Below are 26642 nucleotides of genomic sequence, written 5' to 3' on the forward strand. Positions count from 1 at the left end.
CCTTTATTTGTTGAATCTCCTTTCGCATCTCCTTCAACTCTTCAAGAACATCAGAAAACTTCTGAGAGTTTGAAGGAACGGCTCTTGGCTTCCTCACATTCCCTCTCTTTCTTTTCAAGGTAGGAGATAACATAGATCTCTTTTTTTCCTTCATGATTGATGGCTTAACAATCATATTAATATCTTTTCAATCAGAAGACATCACGCTTGGAGTAGCCATAAGTATGGGTTTGTGAGAGGAAATCACAAATTGAACTCAACAAGTAGTCTTGAGATAAAAAGAGGGTTTTGATGAAGAAAAAAGGAATGTAGGGTTTCGAAACCTTTAAACAGGTTCGTACACGTCCAACTCACAACCCTATAAAGAGTAGAATTGTCGATAATAACCGTCCTTTGTTGATAGGCATGGAAGAACAAAACTAAGAAAATAAACTTTTCCTAAAGACTGAGAGGTACAAAATCATTGTCTCTTTTGATCAGGCACATGAGACAATATTTCCAAAACAACACAATCAAGTTGTGTTGTAGTGAACAACAATTTGTCCACCATTTTCCTCTTGAGAGGAATCCACAGACCTCTGTCTATCAAAACGACTCGACCATACTTTCTTCTCTAATGATCTTGGTTTATCCTTGGAAACTAACTTCTTAGACGAAGATAAAATCCTACATACCTCAACGGTTTTCTGAGCAAGTTTAAGCTTATTTGCTAATTGATTTGCTCTTCGTTGAAGTTTGTTGACGTGCCTCAATTGGTGTTTGTACTTGTAACACCTTGAAAGTTCATGACCCTTTAGAGAACAATATGATCACATCAAACTGGGATAAAAGTCAGGCTTCTGAGATATGCACGTAGCTAGACACATGGTGGAACCTGAAACATTACAAACAGATTATCCAAGAAATGGATCAATTTTTTCTTCCAGATTAGTTGGATTTTCTTCTGAAAGAATATCAAGATTGATGTATGTATTGCTACAGTTATCAAAATCAATATTTTCACCAAGAAGTGCAACACTTGATTTCTCGTCTTTATTAGAATCATAATTGTCAGACATTTCATCAAGAGTTGCAGCAAGATCTTTGTTCCCGGTGTATTTTCTACGATTTGGGCACTCATTTGCAAAATGACAAAATCCTTTACATGTAAAGCACTGAGGCATATCCTCATCATCAGTTTCATCTATTTTCCTGTTTTTAGGAGGAATATGGTTATGAGGTTTAACCAATTCTTTAGGCTTATCTCTGGAGAACCGTTTACTTCTCTTCAACAGAAGGTCCCTAAACTGTCTTGTGATCATCGAGACTCACTTGTCAAGATCTTCATCTGATGAATCTGTCTCAGAGTGATCATCTTCATAGATATACACTTTTTTACTCTTATCAAGTAATTTAATGTCCTTTTGTGCTTTGAACGCAACATCCTTAGTTTTGGATGAATGTTCATGATCAAAGATCTTAAGCTTCCCAACCAGCGTATTTCTGGAGAGATTATCTAGGTAATTTCCCTCAACGATGGCATGCTTCTTAGAGTCGTATCTAGATGGCAGCGATCTGAGAATTTTCATCATAATGTCCTTTTCAGGAATAGTCTTACCCAATGCAAAAGATGCATTAATAATTTCAGACACTCTGTGATTAAACTCATCAAATGTATCTTCATCTGCCACACGAAGGTTTTCCCAATCGGAATTAAGGTTTTGAATCCTAGCTTCCTTTTCACTGGAGTTACCTTCGAATACGGTTTCTAAGATATCCCACGCATCTTTAGACCTCGTGCAGTTTGACACATGGTGCTGAAGATTTTGGGTAATGACATGTATAATGACATTCAAACCGTCGAAATTTTGCTTTGCAGCATTTATCTCGGCAGGGGTGTATTCACTAATATCCTTGGGAACGTTTACATCTCCAACTGCCACGACGGGAGCATTATAGCCATTAACAACATACACCCATGATTGAAAATCACGTGCTTGAAGAAAAGCTCGCATAACAATTTTCCACCATAAGTAATTAGATCCATCGAATACTGGTGGTACATTAATTGAGATGGCACCTCTGTCCATAGAGTCAGATCGCTACAAGCACAGACTTGTAAGGTCTTAAACGTGTTTGCCTGCTCTGATACCAATTGAAAAAGTGGGGGTACAACAACCACACCCAATATTTCGCTTAGCAATCTGTATGGATAAACTCCAATATACTTTCTAGAGAATCAACTAGACAGTCAGACTCAATCTAGATAAAAAGTATATCAAAGAGTTTATATCTCGATCTCTCAATTTGATATATACTCAAGCAAATAGAAATCGACGAGTCTTTATCAAATAATAGAGAGGTAACTTGGATGGTACCAAAGACCAATATTCAAGTGTCAATCAACAATCAAAAGGTCGGATATTCTAATTGATTGAACAACGCATAACCTGTGATATTTCAATTATATTACAAAATATAATGCGGAAAAGAAATAACACAGACACCAGAATTTTGTTAACGAGGAAACCGCAAATGCAGAAAAACCTCGGGACCTAGTCCGGATTGAACACACACTGTATTAAGCCGCTACAAACACTAGCATACTCCAAATTAACTTCGGTCTGGACTGTAGTTGAACCCCAATCAATATCACTGATCCAAGGTACAGTTATGCTCTTAAGTCTCTGATCCCAACAGGATGCTACGTACTTGATTCCCTTAGATGATCTCACCCACAACTAAGAGTTGCTACGACCCAAAGTCGGAGACTTTAATAAACAAATCTGTATCACACAGAAAAGTCTACGGTAATAGATAAATCTGTCTCCCACGAGTATACCTATGAGTTTTGTTCCGTCTTTTGATAAATCAAGGTGAACATGAACCAATTGATAAACCAGACTTATATTCTCGAAGAACAACCTAGTATTATCAATCACCTCACAATAATCTTAATCGACACAGCGAAAAAAGATATTGTGGAATCACAAACGATGAGACGAAGTGTTTGTGATTTCTTTTATACCTTGCTCATCGGAGATATCAATCTCAAGCCAATTATTAGAATTGTACTCGTACGATAGAAACAACAAGATCCGATCACACAACTACAAGAAAGTAGTATCGGTCTGGCTTCACAATCCCAATGAAGTATTTAAGTCGTTAACCTGGTTTAGAAGAAGAAACCAAATATTTTGATAAATCAAGGTGAACATGAACCAATTGATAAACCGGACTTATATTCCCGAAGAACAACCTAGTATTATCAATCACCTCACAATAATCTTAATCGACGCAGTGAAAAAAGATATTGCGGAATCACAAACGATGAGACGAAGTGTTTGTAATTTCTTTTATATCTTGCCTATCGGAGATATCAATCTCAAGCCAATTATTATAACTGTACTCGTACGATAGAAACAGCAAGATCAGATCACACAACTACAAGAAAGTAGTATCGGTTTGGCTTCACAATCCCAATGAAGTCTTTAAGTCGTTAACCTGGTTTAGAAGAAGAAACCAAAGGTTAAAGGAGAATCGACTCTAGCTTAGCACAACTAGTATCACACAGAAGGTGTGGGGATTAGGTTTCCCAGTTGCTAGAGTTCTCCCTTATATAGTCTTTCAAATCAGGGTTCGCAATCAATGTTAGCTTGGTAACAAAGCATTCAATATTCGACGTTAGATGAAAACCTGATTAGATTCAAGCTAATATCTTTCAACCGTTAGATCGAAAACCAGCTTATTACACACAAATGAAATACACGTTTCTAGGCTTGTGTAATCGTACCCAAACTTGTACATTTGTTGGTTCAACAATAGTCAACCAAATGGTTAGCCATATGGTCACTTTTATATCAACCATATTTTTCTTCACTATAACTAGTTCAAGTGACTCAAACGAACTAGTTAGAGAGTTGTTCAATTGCAAGAAAATCTTATGTAACTACACAAGACACAATTGAAGCAAAAACGATTTGATTCACTCGAATCGGTTCATGAACTATATAGCCACGTGATGGTTTTTCAAATGATGTTGTAGTTGTGGTAAAAACTGGGTTCTTTTCAGACTTGTGAAGGAAATAATTTTTAGACTTAATAAAAAATTAAAGATAAAACAAATTAAATTCAAAGGTGATGTAAATATTATGGAAAGACCAGGGGTTAGGATTTCACCATTCACCAAAATTCATGTGATTCAATAATAATTATTATCATGCAATTCTAGACATTATAATTCAAATCAAAAACAATTGTGATTCTAATCATTGCCTAAATCAGATTTTCAAAACATCCATTGTTAATCGCAAGCATGAAATATCAAAAGTAATGAACCAAGCATATTTCATCAAGAGAAAACACAATTAATTAATAAAAATCATTTATTCCATTTTCATTCGGTGCAATTAATCATAAAAGGATTGCATAAATAAATTTAAATGAATTTTACCACATAACTTTTGGAAGAATGGCTTCCTCCATCACCCCTGGGATTGGGTTTAGCTCTTCATCCCAAAAACACACTCACAAGATGTATTCATGGCTAAAATAGGTGTTTTTATTGATGTATATAAGATGAAACAAGAATTAGCAACGCTGTAGAAGTGTTACAGCGTCACTGTTACAAAGGGGTAAGTGTTTTGAGACTGTTGTAAACGATAAGCCTTTACTGTTGTATAAGAACGATACTTGTTCTGCTTTTAATACTGTCGAAGAACGACGGAATCTGCGAGTCTGTTCTTCGTCTTCTTCTTCCTCCTCGAGCAGCAGCAGCAGCAGCAACAATACCTCCTGTAACTTCTTCTTCTCGTCTCTCGTGAACTGTCAACTCTATCCTAAGGGTTTCTAAAACTTTCTAACCCTCTTTATGACTTGAACCAACTCTTATATAGTCCTCTAATCCCGAAAAATCTCTACTGAATCCGCGACTTTTTTTTTTCTTCTCTGCGTTGTTGAGAGAATATCTCTCTTGTGATCTCCCTGTACGCGTTTGTTAGCTATAAACTTTCCACCAAACTCTTATCAAGACTTGAACAGGACCAAGTACAACAATCACTAGCGTGAAACTCTCCCAAATATTCCTCACAAAATCTTCAAACTCAACAGAAGCGTACGTGTCCTGTTTGGACTTTGATCACTTCTCCCAGCCATTCCAGCCCAATTGGTTGGGTCCAATCGATTGTAACAGACCTGTTGAGTCTTGTAGAGTCCATACGTACCAAATACAGCCATTGAATCTCCTAAAATCACGTAGAAATTCGATCTCCAAATCTGCTCCTCGCTGCATGCATTTTCCCGCCAAAACTTGTATTTGAATTATGAAGATGACCTCCCCTTATCCAGTTCCGGTCTCCCTTTAGCAGATGCCTGGAAATGGGTCACCCCTTAATAATTAGGTTACCCCTTATCCAAAGTGAGAGTCCGTATAGTAGTTTTCTCCCACGGACGCAAAAAACATTTTTTTAGCCAATTTCGCCGCAAAAGCTTATTTATCCAAGAATACCTACAGGGACATAAAAAGTCATAATAAATATAAAACCGAGCACTAATAATATATACAATTGAGATTATATAAGACACAAAAATGTGCCTATCAAATACCCCCAAACTTATTATTTGCTAGTCCTCGAGCAAACCAAATAGAAAATAAAATCCTAACTCACTGTCGCAGGCATCGTCGATTGCATTTAGCGTATGCAATAAGCCTTTAAACCCCTAGGTGGCCCTAGTGGCCGAGTTAAAGTCTCGGGAGGGCTTACCAGAGATATACCCACAAAACCTTTACTCCTAATTGGTCACAAGTATCCAAAGAGCTATGAGGACATACATATTCTCAACCTATCTCCAAGTAACTAGAATGCCAGAGAAATTAAAGGTGTCAGCTCTAAAGCTAACTGAAGAAAAGGGGAGACACATCCACACGACTGCTAGATAAAGAGATATCCGCTATACAGCTAGATAAACATTGTAAGATGCGTCCGCTGCTTTACAGCTGGATAAGATTAGGAGAGAGATAAAAATGAGAGGGACATCTGCTATACAGCTGGACTAATTACGTGTGATGAGTTAAACCAGTGCTAGAAAGATCTTGTGCCAGATTGAAAGCAGACTAACAAAGCAACCAAAATGCATCTTTCTTCGACTCTCTCACAGTGCCCAGTAGAAACAACGCCTTCTTCGGTCTTCAACTGTTGATGATAAACTCTCGAACCTCATAGAACCTTGACAATTAACTCTTCTCTTCGATTTCTTGCTTGACTTATAAATTTCTTCTTCCCTATGGCCTTATTGAACAAAAAGAACGTAATGATGTTTCATTATTATTTTTTTTTTTTTTTTTTTTCATTCTTTTTTTTTTCATTAAAAAAAAAATTACAAGACAAAAATTTACATGGCCATGAGAGAAGGACTTTCAAAACTTGGATCTTCGCAACTTGTGATGTCTTGGTATCATGGATTCTAACAACTTATATCATTTGCTCTTATAACTTCAACTTTGATTTTTGAATTATTCTCTTCTATTGTTGCTTCTAAACCTAAAACGTCTTCACTTTCTTCATAGATTTTGATGTCGCTCCGCTTGTTGATGATGATAAGTTTCTACTGAGAGAGAGTCGCAATCCAGTAACTAAGACTACATTGTGAGGTTGCTTTGTCTTTCTGGCATTTCCGGACCTACTTTCCTTTCCATCATGTATGGTTAGGTTCATCACGGTTACCCTCTAAAAAGAACAAGTTCTCTCCTGAATTTCAAGGATCTCAATGTCTTTTTCTCTAATGTCTCAATAAGTTGTTATCTGTAGCATTCCAATTTCTATCTTTTCGGTGAGAAACAATATGTAAACTTAGCTAACCGGATACCATGTGACGCTAGAAGTTTCAAAAGTGCAACTAAAAAGTTTCTCCCATACCCACAAACTTAAATCTAACATTGTCCTCAATGTTCTAAAGATGAAAAAAAGCATGAACAAGGAGAAATTGTTACCATTTGAAGCAAAAGAGATAAGGAAAGATATTACCGTGTCGCATGAATATTGGGTTACCTCCCAAGAAGTGCTAAGTTTAAAGTCTTCAGCCAGACTAAGCAAGGATTAGTCAACTCGAACCGTATAACAATAGCCGGAATAACTGTGGGTCTTTAAAACCAAAAAGAGCTGACAAAAGGAAATTGCAGTGAACCAAGAAAATGTACAAGACTAGCATGCCCTTACCTAATTTCTGGATAACTATCACTAATTGCGGTTCAGGTTCAGGTTCTATGAAGGGGTCTAAATAGACTATTTTCCTCGGATGCATTTCCTCATAGGTAGGATCCAAATTATTAGGTCCTAGAGTCTGGAAAAACTCAGATAAGAACCTGGAATCACAAAATAACCTAAATAATTTAGGATCCTCTAAGTCAATTAGGTATGACTTACATAGTTGACCACAGTCAGAGTAGTGGTCATTCTGAAGCAAATGTGTCGATTCTAATTTCCTAAAGTACTTAGGCTTAGTCTCAGAACGTAATAAGTGACACATTGGAAATCTATACGTTCCTACAATTGGAAGAAAACTATTTGGTGGGAAAACAAAGTCAATCTGGGTATCATAGCCTGGGAAAACCACATCAACCAGAGGATGGGTTTCTAACGACTGAACTTTTTTCAGGACATCATTAGGTTCGGGAAACCTAGTATGAAGATAATCTCGTAACATGGTTGAGGCATGGATATCAAGTCCTATGTGAGGGGACTTTCTGAGAGTTAAAGGTAAAGCACTAGGAAAGTGATAATCACCCCCAAACTTAGAGTTTTCAGTGTCTCTAGATAGACCTCTAATTATTTCTTGAATTTCCATATCTTCAGAGTCCTTAAAATATTCAAGAGATTCTTCTAAGTTATTATCAGGTAGTGCATCTTTACTCATCTCTACGGGTCTATCTTCTTCTTCCAAGACTATTGTTTCTAAGTCGCTAGACTCTAAAACAACATTTTCAGAATAAACCCGTTCCTCTAAACCACTATCGGCTTCGTAATCAAAAGGAAATACTACATCTTCTAAAACGGTGGTATTCCTAATCAAATCCTCGTCCTCTTGAATATGTGAATAATCATAAAAATTATTTGGATTTGAAGTAGAAATAATATAATCACTATAAAGCTCAATTGGATTACTAGATTCCTGATCAGTATGCCTACATATTTCAGATTCTTCATCACTACTATCCTCATCATCATAATAGTACGAAGATGATTGAACCTTATCTAAATAAGTAGTTTTACCAATTATAACCTCGTTATCTTGATTATGTGAAAAACTATCTTCATTCTCAAGGGTATTATTGGATACACTATATTGGCAATTCAAGTTATTTCGAGCAATACTTTCGTTCGTCTCTAACTCAAGTCTACGTGTCGACTCAGCTATCCTCTCAAGGGTCTCTTCCAAAGAAAGTTCCCTTAGTGTAGGATCTAAGTTTTGAGTTAATCTATTGAGGATATCTTCTACAGATTCAGTTGTTGTTGCAGTTCTTTCGTCCATAACTACATTATTCACCTCATCTAATTTATACGTCGATTCAGCTAACTGACGTGATGACTCAGCTAAATTCCTGAGAGTCTCTTCTAGAGAAGGAATAGGAACTGAAGGATCATAATAAGGACTACTTTTCAATAGTTTGATTGTATCCTCTAGAGACGAAGAACTAGTACTATAATCTTCTTGCTCGTATGACTGATGCACGTGTGGATAGTAATTGGGCTCACCATGGTATGAACCATAACCTTGAAAAGGTTGGCGTCCCCAGCCACTATTCTCACTATGGTCATAATACTGATGATGTCTATATTCAAATTCAGGTCGATATTCATTGTATTGGCTTCTATCATACCAGTTCGACATTCTTAATTGCAAGGGAATTCTACACAATCACAAACAAGGCTGACTCGACCAAATCAAACCTATAGAATCTAGCAAACAAAAAGCATGATGGCTCCACTTAGATTGTTTCTAGACTAGCTTCTATCTCTCGAAGGGGAATTCGTTACAGTTTAATCAAACCCCTCTGGAATCAATCCGAATCAAAGTAAGTTGAATTGAGGCGAGGGAAGCTCAGTGGAGCTTTGATACCCAAGGCCTCACCACTATCACAAGGCGGCGCAGTCACACATTCAACTCACAGAAACCATTATTAACTTCGAGATTCCTTAAAAGGTAACCAATATCCTTCGAAAAATTTTCCTAACAAGCTCGATACCCTATAGGTCTCTTTCTAATCAGATTTTAAAGCTTGGGTTCGCGTTAGGTTTCATTTTCCTAAGGCGGGCAAGAAGGGAGCGGTGATGAAATCCGAACCCTTATCTTGTATTGGCCAGGCCTTGCCCTTTACTAGGAATTTAAAAACAGTCCGGTTCGTCCTTAAACAATTATCACCTTAAGGAATACAGTAACTCGCTTACAGGAGATTCGCGAGTGTTTCGATTGGACTTACCTCCCGTACCAGACGGGGGATGAACCGTTGTAGTCGACTCGGGCCACGACTCCTATGTCATGTACGAACCCGAGGGGCCGAGACGATATTGTAATCGTCGTCCTTCCCTGCAAACAGTTTTTATTTAAGGATCCCTTCCATAGGGTATAAAAATAAAAATAAAAATGTCCAAAGTTTAAAGTCCACAGTCCACAAAAATAAAGTGCAAAAGAAAAAGTAAATTACAAAATATTTCCTAATACAATTCTAAAAAAAATAAAATAATAAAACTAAATCCTAAAACAAAAATTGTCTTCTTTTTCTTCTCTTTTAGCTTTAAGCTTTGTTCCAAGTCCTTAGTATCCAACTTCAAACCTGCAAATCAAAGACACACCCAAAGAAACGTAAAGAGGAACAAATAAAAATAATAAAAAAAATAAATAAATAAAAAATAAATAAATCTAAAAAAATATGCTACCTAAACACAAATCCGCGTTGGCGGCGCCAAAAATTTGATGGTTTTTCAACTGATGTTGTAGTTGTGGTAAAAACTGGGTTCTTTTCAGACTTGTGAAGGAAATAATTTTTAGACTTAATAAAAAATTAAAGATAAAACAAATTAAATTCAAAGGTGATGTAAATATTATGGAAAGACCAGGGGTTAGGATTTCACCATTCACCAAAATTCATGTGATTCAATAATAATTATTATCATGCAATTCTAGACGTTATAATTCAAATCAAAAACAATTGTGATTCTAATCATTGCCTAAATCAGATTTTCAAAACATCCATTGTTAATCGCAAGCATGAAATATCAAAAGCAATGAACCAAGCATATTTCATCAAGAGAAAACACAATTAATTAATAAAAATCATTTATTCAATTTTCATTCGGTGCAATTAATCATAAAAGGATTGCATATATAAATTTAAATGAATTTTACCACATAACTTTTGGAAGAATGGCTTCCTCCATCACCCCTGGGATTGGGTTTAGCTCCTCATCCCAAAAACACACTCACAAGATGTATTCATGGCTAAAATAGGTGTTTTTATTGATGTATATAAGATGAAACAAGAATTAGCAACGCTGTAGAAGTGTTACAGCGTCACTGTTACAAAGGGGTAAGTGTTTTTGAGACTGTTGTAAACGATAAGCCTTTACTGCTGTATAAGAACGATACTTGTTCTGCTTTTAATACTGTCGAAGAACGACGGAATCTGCGAGTCTGTTCTTCGTCTTCTTCTTCCTCCTCGAGCAGCAGCAGCAGCAGCAACAATACCTCCTGTAACTTCTTCTTCTCGTCTCTCGTGAACTCCCAACTCTATCCTAAGGGTTTCTAAAACTTTCTAACCCTCTTTATGACTTGAACCAACTCTTATATAGTCCTCTAATCCCGAAAAATCTCTACTGAATCCGCGACTTTTTTTTTCTTCTCTGCGTTGTTGAGAGAATATCTATCTTGTGATCTCCCTGTACGCGTTTGTTAGCTATACACTTGCCACCAAACTCTTATCAAGACTTGAACAGGACCAAGTACAACAATCACTAGCGTGAAACTCTCCCAAATATTCCTCACAAAATCTTCAAACTCAACAGAAGCATACGTGTCCTGTTTGGACTTTGATCACTTCTCCCAGCCATTCCAGCCCAATTGGTTGGGTCCAATCGATTGTAACATACCTGTTGAGTCTTGTAGAGTCCATACGTACCAAATACAGCTATTGAATCTCCTAAAATCACGTAGAAATTCGATCTCCAAATCTGCTCCTCGCTGCATGCATTTTCCCGCCAAAACTTGTATTTGAATTATGAAGATGACCTCCCCTTATCCAGTTCCGGTATCCCTTTAGCAGATGCCTGGAAATGGGTCACCCCTTAATAATTAGGTTTCCCCTTATCCAAAGTGAGAGTCCGTATAGTAGTTTTCTCCCACGGACGCAAAAACCATTTTTTAGCCAATTTCGCCGCAAAAGCTTATTTCTCCAAGAATACCTACAGAGACATAAAAAACCATAATAAATATAAAACCGAGCACTAATAATATATACAATTGAGATTATATAAGACACAAAAATGTGCCTATCACCACGGTTTGCAATTTGCATTCCTTAGTTTATATAAGAATAAGTTCACAAACATCGTTTTTAGATATAACCTACTCAAGTTCGCGAACTTAAGTTCCCAGACGGAGTTCACAAACTCCAACAGAATTTCTCGGGACGAGAACTTCCTCCAGTTCGCAGACTGAGTTCGCGGACTTGGCTCACGCCACCATGCCGGTTCTCTTGATCAACAAAGTTCGCAAACTTCGGTTCAAGGAATAAGAACTTATACATATATGTGTTTCCACAACAATGATTATATCCTCCAATGGTTATATAATCTAAACTCTCATTTCAATCATTTGAAACATTCTTAGAGGACGTTGATGTTCTATAGTTGTTATTCACAAACTATTTTACGTCAAAGTAAGTAATTTTCAAAGTGATTGAAACTTGTCATGACTTTCGTCACTAGGTAAAGATGAACTTGGCTAAAGCGAAAGCTTACCAACACATATTTCGAGAAATAGATAGGCGAGATAAACTCGGCTCGAAATTGCAAATGTGTATAATCTAAATATATATAGCAAAACGACTTTTGTCTCAAGATAGGAGATAAATAGACTTTTGAGTGATAGATAAGTTCAAGTCTCCACATACCTTTTAGTCGATGAAGATCCACCGGTTCCTTGAGTAGTCCTTAGTCTTGTATGATGATTGCCATGAAGTTCTTGAGCTCAACTATACTTTTTATCCTAGTCCGAGACCTTAGCTATAGTAGACTAGAAATCAAGACTTATAGTTTTGATCACTAACATTGACAAACATGCTTGAGATAGAAACGCATGCGAGTTCGACCGAGCAATGCTCTAATAGGTATGAATTTTATTAGTGTAACCGATCCTAAGTAATCACCTAAGATGGTATCATCGATATTTGTAATTGGTGTAACCGATCCTAGTAACTGGTGTGACCGATCACAAAAGAATGTGTAATCGATCCTTGTAATTGGTGTAACCGATCCTGGTAACTGGTGTGACCGATCACAAGTAATACCATGAGAATATGGTAAACGGTCCTGGAAATTGATGTAACCAATTTGGTAACTGATGTAACCAGTCCCAGTAACCATATTTAGGTAGAACCGATCCTTGTGTTTGGTAGAACCGTATAACCCATGATTTGTGTGTTGATTTGATCAATCACATAGTTCTTGAAATCAGATGAACCAATTCTAAACTTGTTTGGAAGTGTGGTATAATTAGTTCCAAGATTGTAAATATGAAAGAGGATTTACAAAGAAATAAGATGTCTACATACTTTGAACATGTTCAGTAACTCTTATCTTTTATTGTTCAAAGATATTCTTTAATAACTCAAGGAGATCCAGGACCGAAATAAGTTGAGAATCTTTTAATTAAGGTTGTTAATTTTATATGCTTTTAATTACCAGCAATTAAAATGCATATCTCTGGAAAATAAAAATTGGTAATGTGCTTTACTAATTGGAGATTTTCTAGTAGGATTTCGGTTAATATTGGACAGAGCATTTCCAGGAATTATGAAAATCGAATTTGGAAATATATTACATATCTTGAGAATATTTTCGGTTTTGGAAATTCCTTGGTGTCCAAACTTCCTTGGTCTATAAATACCCAAGTTTGCGTTTCGATCAAACTATCCTAAGAGCCAGCAAAACTACCTTGTTGTGTTGTTACTGGTGGAGCCGTCTATTTAGAGAGGAAAGTACCCTAATTAGGCGAAATCTCTTACGACCGCTCGTTTAAAGACTTATGTGGGATCAAGAAGCTCTACGAGTACCGTTGTTGGGAAACTAGATAATTGCAGTATAATTATTTTTCGATTTGATTTGATTGACTAACGGTTGTTGAACTTTGATTGCACCTAGTTTGTTTATTCTTGAGAATCTCCTCTTCTGATATAAGATTCACTCAAACTAGATCGAAGTGTCGACGAGATCTTTAGAACTGTTTGTAGATCTAAAGACGTCTTGTGATAATCCATTGTTAACAGACTCCGTTCTGTGCGTGGTTGATCACAAGAGATTCAAGTTGTGGCGTGCAGGTGTTTATTAAAGATTTAAGAAGATTTCTGATTTGGGTTCATAATCTTTGGTGTGCATTAAACTTGATCGGATGGGATCCAACTATAATCGGTTTATCCTTGATAGATTTGATTGATTAGTTGCGTAGATCGGCATCAGTATTTAGCATCTTGATAGATCCTATTATTGATTGCATAATCTAAACTCTGCTACTTTGGTAGTTTTTGGATAGATTGATCTAAATCCGACAAAGGAGTTTATTGGATTAAACAGAAAAGCCTTTGTCTAACTCATATCACTGAGATTGAATAGAGTTGTTACCGAACATATTTGATGTTCCTTTATTGTTTGGAATACGAACCAAAGGAATTGTTCCATTGCGTGCACTTATTGAATGTCGTAAGCGCAGGGATACTGAAGAAAATAGGTGAACTATAGATTTAGTTGCTTGGTCTCAACTATACGAAGTTGGTTTGATTTTGTATAACAGCTTAATTATGAGAGTATTCAATTCTGGACTAGGTCTCGGGGTTTTTCTGCATTTGCGGTTTCCTCGTTAACAAAATCTTGATGTGTTATTTACTTTTGTTTTCCGCAATTATAATTGTTGTTGTTATAAATTAAAGTAAATTACACAAACATTAACTCCGTATTACTTGATAGTGATCCTATAGAGTTTGGTTAAGTCCGAACCTATTATCAAGTAATCACACTTTGATTGTTGTATTGTCTCGATCTCGTATCCATAGACGATCACACAAAGTGTGAATACCAATTCGTTGTATTGTCTCGACTCATTCCATAGACAATCACTTTTAGTAAGATGACTTATAGGTGGAAAAGTTTAACATTGTGGTATATTTGGTTACCCTCGTTTTTTCACTTACACATCAGGTGAACTCCTTTACATTTTTCTTTAAATTTTCCAATACATGAGCGAATTAGTGGATTCATTGATTAACTTATTAATATTAAACTTGTTGGAATGCTTTCTAGAGTGGTACTAATTTATAAGTGTAGTTTCACTTATTCCATAACAGTAATTTACTTTTCCCTAACAGTAATTTACTTAATTAGGTACATTTTCTAATGAGCGCTCCCTTATGTAGGTGCTTAGAGTCATTTTCAAGAATAACAAAGGCGGAATGTTCTCACCTGTGCAAGACTCGGACGATTTCAGTGTCGTATTCTCTATAGCTTTGGATGCGCTTCTTATCTTGTCTATTTAGGACCTAACTCAAACCGTCACATGCTTTTGGATTCCTGCGATGTTATATATGCTTTGTGGATTAGTAGAGTGATTTCTTGGTCTTATGCAATGCAGAAGACTCATATATTGATTTACAAATATTGATGCCAGCCCAATAAACAGTGCAAAATTAGCCTTCGAAAAAGTTATATTTGCAAAAACACAGAAGGAAAATGCTCAGACTGAAGGTAATTTCATGTACAGTTTTATAGTATTCTTATTTACATGTTCAGTAAAAAGTTTATTGGGGTTATCTCATTTTATAGTATTCTTAATTGCAGTCTCTTTAGATGTAAAAGGTTGTTTTAATCGAAATTGTAAATGCTTATCTATTTGGAATTTAACTTCTTATGTCTACACAAGTACTAAGATCAGTGGATAGAGAGTTGTCCACTGATCAGTGGACATTGACATTAGTATTAGTTTTGGACATTGCTCCTGAAGAAGCTTTATCAATTAATGCAGTCGTAGTTTTAGTCTTTGGCAGGTATCTTATGTGTACTCAAGTTTGTTTGAGTGGTTGTTTGCTTCTTGCGGTAGATCAATGATCAAGTTTTCTTTAAGTGGTGTTTAATGAATCTGTGGTGCAAATGGTAGCACGACTTCCCACGGACAACGACTCCTAATGCCGCACTAACTTAACATCATAATTCATACTTCATAAAGATTATTCGCAATATCTATCTTATTTCTTTTATAAGCTATCTTCTGTTAGCAAGCAAGTTTTTGTGTCTACCATGCTTGAGGATTGGGAAACAGATTGAGAATGCTAACTGGGGAGACTAATTTTCCATTCTTCTCACGAGCTTCTTTAAGCTCAGTTTATGGGGAATAAACATTAGATCCAACAATTCACCCATTTATGTTTTACTTTTCAGTAGTAATTTGAATAGTTGCAGACATATCTTAATTTATGCCTTTTAAAATGTTTTTACATTCCTTCACATATAATAACATGTCCCTTCTTAGTATATTTGTATATATGTCGCCCTGTCTGTTGTGGTACATCGTGTAAACTAAAGTGGCTCATTTTGTTGAATATTGCTCCCCCCATTTCATTTGTTGTGGCTTCTTTGCTGCTCACACATGATGCATTGATCAGTTCGATAATTTCATTCTTCAATAGTGTGAAATTGAAACAACTATATTAAATGAAACTGTGGGTGGTGTTACCAAGAAAGTGCAGTGGGTTTATGCGTGTTGGTGTTGTTGGAATTGGTGGTTAGCTGCTTGACCGATCACAACTGTTCTGTAGGGAAGGTAAAGTAATTGTGACCCTAGACAACCTCATCAAGTTGCTTCCAACTTTGGAAACAACTTGACCAAGTTGCTTCCACTATCATTACTCATATTCGGATTATGTTCCATATATTTTTAGGTATACTCTTTCTTGATGCATTTATTGATTCTTGAGTCTATAAAATCTTCTAAGACATATGTACATGGTTATGTTCTGTCTTAGGATTGTCTTAGGATTGACATTAGTTTAACTTTTTCTAGTTTGCTCCATTTTGTTCTTGAACTCTATATTTTGGGGGAAACTTGTGAAAGTTTCTTTCACTTTTGGAGGAAACTTGAACTAGTTGATCCAGATTTTGAGGAAACTTGAACTAGTTGATCCATATTTGGAAGCAACTTGAGCTAGTTGGACCCAATTTTTTGAGAAGCATGTGAAATTACCTTTACTCATATCCTAGAGTGGGTTCAACGAATCTGTGGTGCAATGGTAGCGCGACTGACTCAATGTCAGAAGATGCGTGTTCGACTCACGCCAGGTTCGCTTATTTTGTGTATCCTTTTTCTTTTTCGAGGGACTAGTTTCCTTCACATTTGAAGACAACTTGGGCTAGTTTGTTTAAAATTTGGAGACAACTTAGTCTAGTTGGCTTTGTTTTTTTATCTACTTTCTCATTGTTGCAACCCTATCTGTCATATACTCTCTTTTGTTGTACATTAGCTGATGCAATTTTTCAGTGAAATGGTATCAAGTATTTTTTGGTATTACTTTATTAAGTCGCTAAGAAATTTATCCACGTTGCAGATTGTTCGCACTCGAAGGTATCTCTCTCTAAGGCTCATTTGTGTGAGAAGTGTAGAAGCGGATCTGTAAACAAGCCTACATGGAGACATTATATCCATTAGTCATTGGAAATATGTACTAGGTTCAGCATTTATAAAATTGAGACATTGTATTCTTTTTGTAAATTATTCGTATTAGGAGTGTATGGATTATCTGTGTTGTCCTTACTAGTTGAGTTCCCTTTTCCCCTGTAACGGATTTGTATTAAAGATATTTTTACGCTCTAAATGAAGTGTACCGAGGCTATATGGTTTGTGATGGCATACCGGTTGTATAAAATTTATCTGATCTGAAAAATATTTTTGACATAATGACTGTGCATTTGTATGATTTTGGACTCAACTTGAGCTAGTTCACTCCACTTATAAAGCCAACTTGTTTTCTAGGCTCCGGATTTTTGGGGAAACTTATGCTAGTTGACTCCACTTTCGGAGCCAACTTGAGAAAGTTGATTCTACTTTTGAGACCAACTTGGACTAGTTGTCTCCATATTTTCGAGCCAACTTTGCCTAGTTATCTCCACTTATTGCCGCACTTCATATTGCAGAGCCAACTTAAGCTAGTTGATTCAAAACAAAATAAATAATTTGCATGGGTCTGTTTGTATATTTAAGATATCTCCATAAGCATGTATGCCCGCAATACATCATAGTAATTCATTCATTTTAAAATAATATGTCCATTCATATCAAATTTCAGTTTATACTGTCACTCAAGAGGCACAAATCTAACAAAAGCAAAACCTTATTTTTACTGGACTAATCACTAAGTGGATTTATAATTTAACCAACTTAAACACATTAAATCATCTTCATCTTTATTTGTGTCAAACCCACCAACAAACAACTCATATCCTTTGAGCGAGTTAGTCTCCATTTCGATACTACCCATAGCCTTTGCTCTTAGTACTATGTCTTTCTGCAGGAGTGCATGCATCTGTTTTGTAATCATCTTCTCTCCTTGGGTATCTACTTACAAATTTACGATCACGATCTAGACTTTGTGGCTGCACACTTATGCATGATCTACTTGTGTAAGAAGAGCCGAACCCACGTTCTTGTAATGTGATTAATAGATACAAGATATCGATCTAGTTACATTCATTCTTATGTTAATGTTACTTGGTATCAAAAAAGAAAAAAGAATTGAAAAGAAAACTACTTGCTGCCAGCTATTGATTCAACTATGGTTACAACTTACTTGATGTCAAATGGAAAAAACTACTTGCTGCCAGCATTGTTAGATCTTTCTACCGTTATTTACTATACTTTGGTCTACTCCAAAATACATGGAGATATACTCTAACAATAATGTATGTGGGGTGACTTTGTGTTTTCTAGTTCATTCTTGATTCTATTAACTGTAGTAAGATTCTTTCCTTTGGCAAGCTATAACTAAAGGTGTAAATGTAACAATGAGACAAATGTTATGCTTATTCATAGATTATCACTTATTAATTCTAACAACAAAATAAACCTGTAACTCCAATATCAGTGTAAAAACCCTTTCCTTTTGATGTTTTCTTAATCTATTTTGAACAAAATAAATAGTTAATATTGAATCAGTTTACTTCAACTATGAAAATTAACACAAGTTGTCTTCAGAAATGTATCCAAATAGCACAAGTTGTCTCCAAAACTGGGAACAACTAGCACAAGTTGTTTCCAAGACTGGAGGCAACTACTACAGGTTGTTTCCAAACCTGGAGCCGTAGCACAAATTATGCTCCATATATAACCATCTGTTACTGCTCTTACACCTAGACCCTTCAAGAACAACACCTACAAGTTAAACAATACTACTAATACAACACAATAAATGAATTAAAATAAATAAATGAAAAAAAATCACTACGAAGTTGCACAAAAGCAAGTAAACCAGTAAACATTTTTTTTTACCTTTCCTAATTTCTTAATACCAAGAGAAGCCGTTGATTTCTTTACACCACCAGAATCACTTGATTTTGTTGTTTACTATCACATGAATACAACACTAAATCAAAGAAAATTAGCATGATTCTACACAAATCAATAACGGTATAAAAAAAGCTACATCTATTTGAAACATAAATCAAAATCGATAGATCAAACAAAATTTTGAAGATAAATCTTGTACCAAACCCTAAAAATCGAAATCAAATTAAATGTAAACTGAATTGAGACATGAAATCGTTATTTACCTTTGATTTGATCTTCAATGTTGTTGTTGAAGACCCACAGTAAACCGATATTGGAAAATCGGTTTCCTAATATCTAATTTTTTCGTTTTATTGGTGTTTTTCAGTCAGATTTGATCTTCATGTAAAAATAGTAATCTCCTGGTTTCTTTGGTGTTTATTTTGATTGATTTCATCTGTTTTTGGATCTGATTTGGTTTTTTGGGAGAGAAAGTGAGAAGGAGAGAAACTGAAAAATAAAATTCAAATGGCCAACAGATCCAGTGGTTACCGTGGTTTTTATAAAAGGATAGTTTTGTAATCTTATACTCTTGGGGATATATTTTAAGTTAAAAAGGGTATTTTTCAATGGACCTCATAGAAAGGGTATATAGATAATGTTCCCTTAGAGCTAGCACTATGGTTCCCTCCATCCCTTCCCTATCGCTCAAATGTAGGGAAGGGATAACACAAGGAAGGCAACCTCATTATGGTGCCCTTTCTTCCCTTCCCTACACGATACGGAAACTCAGTAGTCGTATGAATAGTGTCATACGACTACTCAGTTGCCGTATTTTTTTTCTTAGTTTTTTTCAATAAGAATATATTTGTTTAGGTAAAAAAAGATATTTTAAAGTAAAAAAGGAGATATAATAGGTAAAAAAGGAGATATAATAGGTAAACAAAGAAGAGTTTTAGTAAAAAAAAAAGAGCGAAAAAGGAAAATTTTAGGGTAAAACTTTAAAAACCTGATACGGGAACTCAGTAGCCGTGTAGAAATGCTACGGCTACTGAGTAACCGTAAAGTGTAAATTCATACATCAACCGAGTAGTCGTGTGATTTCCCTTCCCTACAAGAGGGATCAGATGTGATCCTCCTAGTAGGAAAAGGAAGGGATATCCCTACACATGTAGGGATATGGAAGACCACAATACTTGATTTTTTGAGTTTTTGAGGGATATTGAGGGATAGGGAAGGGATGGAGGGCACCATAGTGCTGGCTCTTATTTTTATTTAGACGCCTAATTTTACTCCTTTGCACCACCTACAATTTTTTTTGAATGGTTTTTTGGGGACCATGGTTTTATTTTGGGTAAAGACATTAGAAGTAAATCTAGGTCTCCCCTTATCTAGATATTTATATTAATACCTAAATTACCCTCATGATTAATTTTTTGGTAATGATTAGTTAGTGTTAATAATAGTTAGCGTAGTGATTAGTAAAATGATTAAGTTAAAGATAATTAATGAGATTAAAAAATCAGATGGCTTTTTTTTAAAAAGAAGCAGAATTATTGAGAGAGTAAAGTTGGAGAAGATGAAGAATGAAAACATGAAAAACAAAGGATTTTACCAACCACAATCGAAGGAAGAGTATTTGGGTACCCAGGTATGTTTCAAACTTAGATAATGTTGGTTGAATTGCTCCAAATTTTCAAAAAACTGTAAATTTTTAGTGTAGATTTGGGCTTGTTCGGTTACCTTATGTGAAGAACAGGTTACCGAACTCATCTGAAAGTGTAGTTCGGTTACCTTTTCCATATACGCAGGTTACCGAACTCGTTCTTTAATGGAGGTTTTTAGTTGTTCGGTTACCTTTTCCATACACGCAGGTTACCGAACTTTGTTTATAGGACTTACAGAGTAATGTTCGGTTGGTTCGGAAACTTTAACCCAACAACATATCTAACCGAACTCCACATGTATGCAATTAGTGAAGAGTTCGGTTTGTCAATATTTTTTGCGAACAAACCGAACATAGTGGAACAAGTTCGGTTAAATTGAAACTCAACATAGTAGGCAAAATAACACAGTTCGGTTACATTGGAAAAAAAAATTCTTTTTGGAATATAAGTAGAGTTCGGTTACTAGATAGTTTTAGAAATTTTTGCGAACCAACCGAACAAGGTATGTAAAGTTCGGTTATATCATAACTCAACATAGTAGGAAAAATAACACAGTTCGGTTACATTTTTTTTCTTTGTATTATGGGTAGAGTTCGGTTACTAATTAGTTTTAGAATTTTTTGCGATATGAAAAATTAAATTCGTGATAACCGAAGTGTTCTTCGTGTTCTTGGTTTCAGACTGTTCGGTTACAAAACTAGTTTTTTTAAAACTATTCCTAACTGAACATGCCACTTTAACATCCATTTAAACCATATTTTGATGATTTCTACTCAATTTTCCTATCCAAAACGAATTAAAAAGATTGATGGGTTTTTCAATCGAACGAGGAACGTCAAGGAAAGAGAGAAGAAGAAGAGAATAAACTTTTTTTCAAAACTAAAAATTTTCGATTGTTCTTTTTATTTTGATTTTGGTTAATAAATTCATTTAGATTAGATGTAGGAGTATATGATTAGATTTATATAGTTATTAAGTTAGTTTTAATTTAAATTAAAGTAAAGGGTAATGAGTATTTACCTAATTTTGGGACACCCCTTATAAGTATAGAGAGATTGGCCTAATAAGATCATGGTCCCCAAAAAATAAATCATGGTCCCTAAAAAATCGTTTTTTTTTTTTGCACCCCGCCCTACCCCTAGCTCGAGAACAATTAGAAGCCCGAGGCCAACTTGTTTGGAATCCTAATTGGGCCAACTTATTCGGTGGCTGCAGCCTGCATTATGTTCGCAATTACCAATTGGAGTCAATCATGATGGCGCTGGAATATGCGGTGATTCTCCATAATGGAGGACCACTACTAATAGGTGGATTCTGGTTATGACCTGGCCTTACAAAACTGTAAATAACAAGATCGGGTGGCAGATTATGTAATTAGAAGGTGACCCTGAGGATAGACTTCTAACAAAATGAGCCTATTTCTCTCTTCCCCCCTAGTTTGTCCCGTTTTGTTGTTTTGGTTAATTTTGGCTGGAAGAATTTTGACTTGCGTTTTGAAACATTTTTGTGTATTTGGAAGAATTGGAGAGAAAGAGAAAGAGAGAGGAGGCTCTGCGTGTGCGTGGAGAGCTTTGACCCTCTCGTCAATTAAAATCCATGGTGGGTGGGTGGCGCTTACACCTATATTCGACTTTTCAACTTATCTTTTCTCTTTTGTTGAAATTTTAATTTTGTTTCTCATTATATCTTCATCATCATCATCCATACATCTTTAATTAATTTTGTTTCTCATTATAGAATCTTTCCATAGCTTCTGTTATTAATAGATTAATTGGTTTTCTTTCTTGAATTGTAGAAACTGTATTCTGTTAATATTGATTGTGTGTTGTTGTTTTGGTTTTGAATACAAAAAGGATCAGAAGCTTTGAATCGAATAATACTATAGGAAGCTTTGATCCATGGGGAATTGTTGTGGGACCCCTGCACTAACAGCTGCTGGGAAGAAAAAAGGAGGGAAGAACAAACAAAATCCATTCTCAATCGATTATGCTGTAAATAATAATCATGGATCTGGTGGAAATAAAAAATTATGTGTTTTGAAAGAACCAACTGGTCGTGACATTGGGATTACATATGAATTAGGTCGTGAACTTGGAAGAGGTGAATTTGGGATTACATATCTTTGCACTGATAAAACAACTGCTGATGTTTATGCATGCAAATCAATCTCAAAGAAGAAATTAAGAACTGCTATAGATATCGAAGATGTTAGGAGGGAGGTTGAAATTATGAAACATATGCCACAACATCCTAATATTGTTACCTTAAAAGATACATATGAAGACGATAATGCTGTACATCTTGTAATGGAGCTATGTGAAGGTGGTGAGTTATTTGATCGAATCGTTGCCAGGGGTCATTACACAGAACGAGCCGCTGCTGTAGTTACTCGTACAATTGTCGAAGTTGTTCAGGTAATCTTTGTCATGTCTTGCTTATATTTCGTTTGGATTTTTGATTGATTTATAACTTGTCTTCTCTCATAGTTCTGTATTCTTGTTGCTCAGATATTCTATTACATGAGAATTTAGGTTGAAACCCATCCCTCAAACAGGAACTCAATTTCTTGTAATTAGGTTTCAGTTAGAATTGTGTCAATTACAACTTTGTTTTTGTTCGTCACTGTCGGCTGTCCTACAAGATACATTGAGCATTCACTGATATTTGCTTGTATTCCGTCAGAAAGTTCTTGCTTGTGCAGTTAAGCAAGTGTCTGAAATTCTCTCTAAATTGCACCATTTTTACCTCTTTCTTTCTACATTTCTTTCCATTATTCTCAAACTGTTTCACTATCTGCACTTTCAACCTCACTCCGTTCAGTGGCTGCAGTTTGTCATTGGTGTGTCCTTGTTTACCAAAACCTGGGATAGATTATCTGAGTTATTGCTCTATACAGTAGTCTACTATCTTAATTAATATTGCTCCATTTCAAAGTACTAGTTATACTATAACCAATGGTTACTGTTACATTATTATGTTATCTGTGGTCATATTGCATTATCAAAACAGCAGCCACTGTACCCTGGTTATATTGTTTTCTGGGATGCCTCAAATGTATGGTTCCTTATCTCTCTTTTAATGAGTTTGATCATTTTTTATCTATCCAGATGTGTCACGAGCACGGAGTTATGCATAGAGACCTCAAACCGGAGAATTTTTTATTTGCAAACAAGAAGGAAACAGCACCACTGAAAGCCATTGATTTTGGTTTGTCCGTGTTTTTCAAACCTGGTATTGCCTTCTACTATGGTGCAAGAGTTCTGCATTATTTATTTGGGTGGCTATGCTATCAATCATAGCGCTTCCTTTCCTCATTCCCCGTGTGCCACAACTTTATTTGCAGGTGAGCGGTTTACTGAGATAGTTGGAAGCCCTTACTACATGGCGCCAGAGGTCCTAAAAAGGAATTATGGCCCAGAGGTTGATGTCTGGAGTGCTGGAGTTATCCTATATATCCTACTTTGTGGTGTTCCTCCTTTTTGGGCTGGTTGGTTTATCTGTAACTTGATTCTTGAAGACTCGAAATATTTTTTTAGTGGAATATATATTGGAATATGAGAAAATTTTAAGCCAGATAAGAAGTATGTGCAAAATTTCACATGTTTGCGATAATACAAGGAATGTACTCTCTCCTTCAGCTTAAGTAACTAGCATCGATCCACCTAGGCCTACTAGTTTTCATTTTTGTTTTTCCCTGTTTTCTATAAAATATATTTGGTAATATAGGATAATCATTTATATGCAGAAACTGAACAAGGAGTTGCACAGGCGATTATCCGCTCGGTAATAGATTTCAAGAGAGATCCTTGGCCCAAAGTTTCAGATAATGCGAAAGATCTGGTTAAGAGGATGCTTGATCCTGATCCGAGAAAACGTCTTTCAGCTCAAGAAGTACTAGGTAAATATTACTTATATTACTCGTTGGGTGAATTAATGTTTAGTTTCTTCATTCAAGTATTTGATCCTGCGTTATGTGGAAGGATAGAGCCCTTTCCACCCCCCTCTATGAAAACGTACCAAACTGAACTTTTCTGGCCATCTTTTCTTGTAGATCATCCTTGGTTACAGAATGCCCATAAGGCTCCAAATGTTTCGCTGGGTGAAACTGTGAAATCAAGGCTCAAACAGTTCTCCATGTTGAACAAATTCAAAAAGAGAGCCCTAAGGGTAAGGCATTCCAGATTAATCTTTTTCTAACTAGGAATGGTTTTTCTTAGGTGACCCAACTGGGGTACTCTAATTATCTGAAAGGGAAACTGTAAAATCTTCCTTGAGAACGGAGTCCTGACCAGGCTGAGGAATTTCATCACTTCCACAGGTGGTGGCTGAGCATTTGTCTGTGGAGGAAGTAGCTGATATAAAAGAAGCATTCGATATGATGGACATTAACAACAATGGCAAGATCACTCTTCTGGAGCTGAAAGCTGGTCTGCACAAAATTGGACATCAGATTTCAGATCTGGATCTTCAGATACTAATGGAAGCTGTAAGTGAATTAAACACCTAAGATTGACTTTATAACATCCGGCGTGGCATCTGAAATATTTTTAAGATATGCTTGACAGAACTTATTTGTTCATTTGACTGTTGTTTTTTTCCAGGCTGATGTTGACGGAGATGGATGTCTCGATTATGGAGAGTTCGTTGCAGTTGCAGTCCATTTCCGAAAGATCGGCAATGATGAGCATCTACACAAAGCGTTCTCATTCTTTGATCAAAATAAGAGCGGGTACATAGAGATCGAAGAGCTACGGATAGCTTTGGCTGATGAGGTGGACCCTAACAATGACGAAGTCATCAATGCTATCATTTGTGACGTGGACACAGACAAGGTCTGTATTTGTAATGTTAATTGTTATTTACTACTATCGCTTATGAGTTTTGATATTCAATTCCAATGACTGGCAGGATGGGAAAATAAGTTATGAGGAATTTGCTGCAATGATGAAGGCTGGCACAGATTGGAGGAAAGCATCAAGACAGTACTCCAGAGAGCGCTTCAATAATCTGAGCATGAAGTTGATGAAGGATGGTTCTTTGCAGTTTAACAACGAGGCTAGATGAAACAAGATAAATCAAAGTACCAATGTGAAAATGAAATACGAAATATAATTGTTTGGTTCTCGAAAATCTTCATTTTTCTTTCATTTGTTCCTCGTTTTGTTCTATTCTGTCTTCTAGCCCCGGAATGTCTCTTTTCTCCTATTTCAGTATCAATCTAGGTGGCTGGGCAGTGACTGGAGCTTAGCCATTGTATAACCCCCCTGCTGTTGGCCGTTTCCAAGTGTGAAGCGATAGGGGGACACACTACAGTATGATCAGAATGTGTTTCCTGTTTTGAGAGTTTGCTGGAGGTTGAAAACAAAGATATCAGAGTAAATATTTTGGTTGTACATATCTTAATTTGGTTCAAATGGCATATCATTGCTGTTGTTGGCTGAGAATTTCCCACTGGGAGTGTTACGTGGTCTTACAGATTTCCCCCGCTATATAAACATTTTCTGTTTTCTTTTTCTTCTGCTTCTGTATTTTGGCTTCCCAGTGATAATTAAATATACAGGCCAAACGTTGGAGTAATTTCTTGTTTGCGGCGCTCAATGCCCATGACCCTAGTTAGCAATTCGGGGTACAGGAAACGTTCGGAACATGATACGTACGGATATTGTACGGATTTATAAAAATTGAATACGATTAACGGTTCGTGATTCGCCAGTATTACGGAACGGCATAAGTATGTGTATAATTCGTTTTGGAATGTGAATTCGGGACGCAAAATACGGCATGTAGTAACTGTAAAAAAATATTCCCTCCGTCCTAGTTTACTTGGCAAAATTGGTTTTTGCACACAGATTAAGAAATATGGAGAGAGTAGATTTTTTTCCAACATTACCCCAACCTAGTAATTAAGATACATAGTTTTTACATATCTAATTTTCTGGTCTTTACTTAAAGAATTTAAAACAAAAAAAGATAAAGGATATATGGAGAGAGGAGAATTTAAAACTGTGTATAGGAAATAGAATTATACAATTCTCAATAATATGACCTGATTCCAACAGAGGGGTAAATTAGGATAAAAAGTGGAAAAATATGAAACTTGACAAGTAATTTAGGACAAAAAAACTCCTCAATTTTGACAAGTAAATTAGGACGGAGGGAGTATATGTATACAAAGAAACTTGGGGAGAGTTTGATCTGTTATAC

General features: G+C 35.9%; 1 protein-coding gene across 3 annotated transcripts; it reads left to right on the forward strand.

Moving 5' to 3' along the window:
• Positions 1-21876: 21876 nt before the first annotated feature.
• On the forward strand, positions 21877-25956 carry LOC113309062 (calcium-dependent protein kinase 8-like). Of its 3 annotated transcripts, none has more exons than XM_026557494.1 (9): positions 21877-22037; positions 22292-22852; positions 23546-23669; positions 23782-23925; positions 24184-24336; positions 24490-24605; positions 24757-24924; positions 25040-25270; positions 25347-25956. In XM_026557494.1, exons 2-9 carry the CDS (start codon positions 22337-22339, stop codon positions 25500-25502), a joined length of 1608 nt encoding a protein of 535 aa, XP_026413279.1. In that variant the 5' UTR covers positions 21877-22037; positions 22292-22336; the 3' UTR covers positions 25503-25956. The 3 variants fall into 3 exon arrangements, with proteins under 3 accessions (XP_026413279.1, XP_026413286.1, XP_026413292.1); XM_026557501.1 differs by having other exon boundaries at positions 21901-22041; XM_026557507.1 differs by having other exon boundaries at positions 21910-22037; positions 22298-22852.
• Positions 25957-26642: the final 686 nt, after the last annotated feature.

This window comes from Papaver somniferum, chromosome 1 (genome assembly GCF_003573695.1).
Source record: "Papaver somniferum cultivar HN1 chromosome 1, ASM357369v1, whole genome shotgun sequence".
In the NCBI taxonomy this organism is placed as follows: domain Eukaryota; kingdom Viridiplantae; phylum Streptophyta; class Magnoliopsida; order Ranunculales; family Papaveraceae; genus Papaver; species Papaver somniferum.

Excerpts from the sequence above, each read along its gene's own strand:
- LOC113309062 (XM_026557494.1), top strand. The coding sequence starts at position 22,337 with ATGGGGAATTGTTGTGGGACCCCTGCACTAACAGCTGCTGGGAAGAAA. Across the intron at positions 23,926-24,183 it reads TGTTCCTCCTTTTTGGGCTG|AAACTGAACAAGGAGTTGCA; the intron begins GTTGGTTTATCT and ends ATTTATATGCAG. Across the intron at positions 24,925-25,039 it reads TTCAGATACTAATGGAAGCT|GCTGATGTTGACGGAGATGG; the intron begins GTAAGTGAATTA and ends GTTTTTTTCCAG.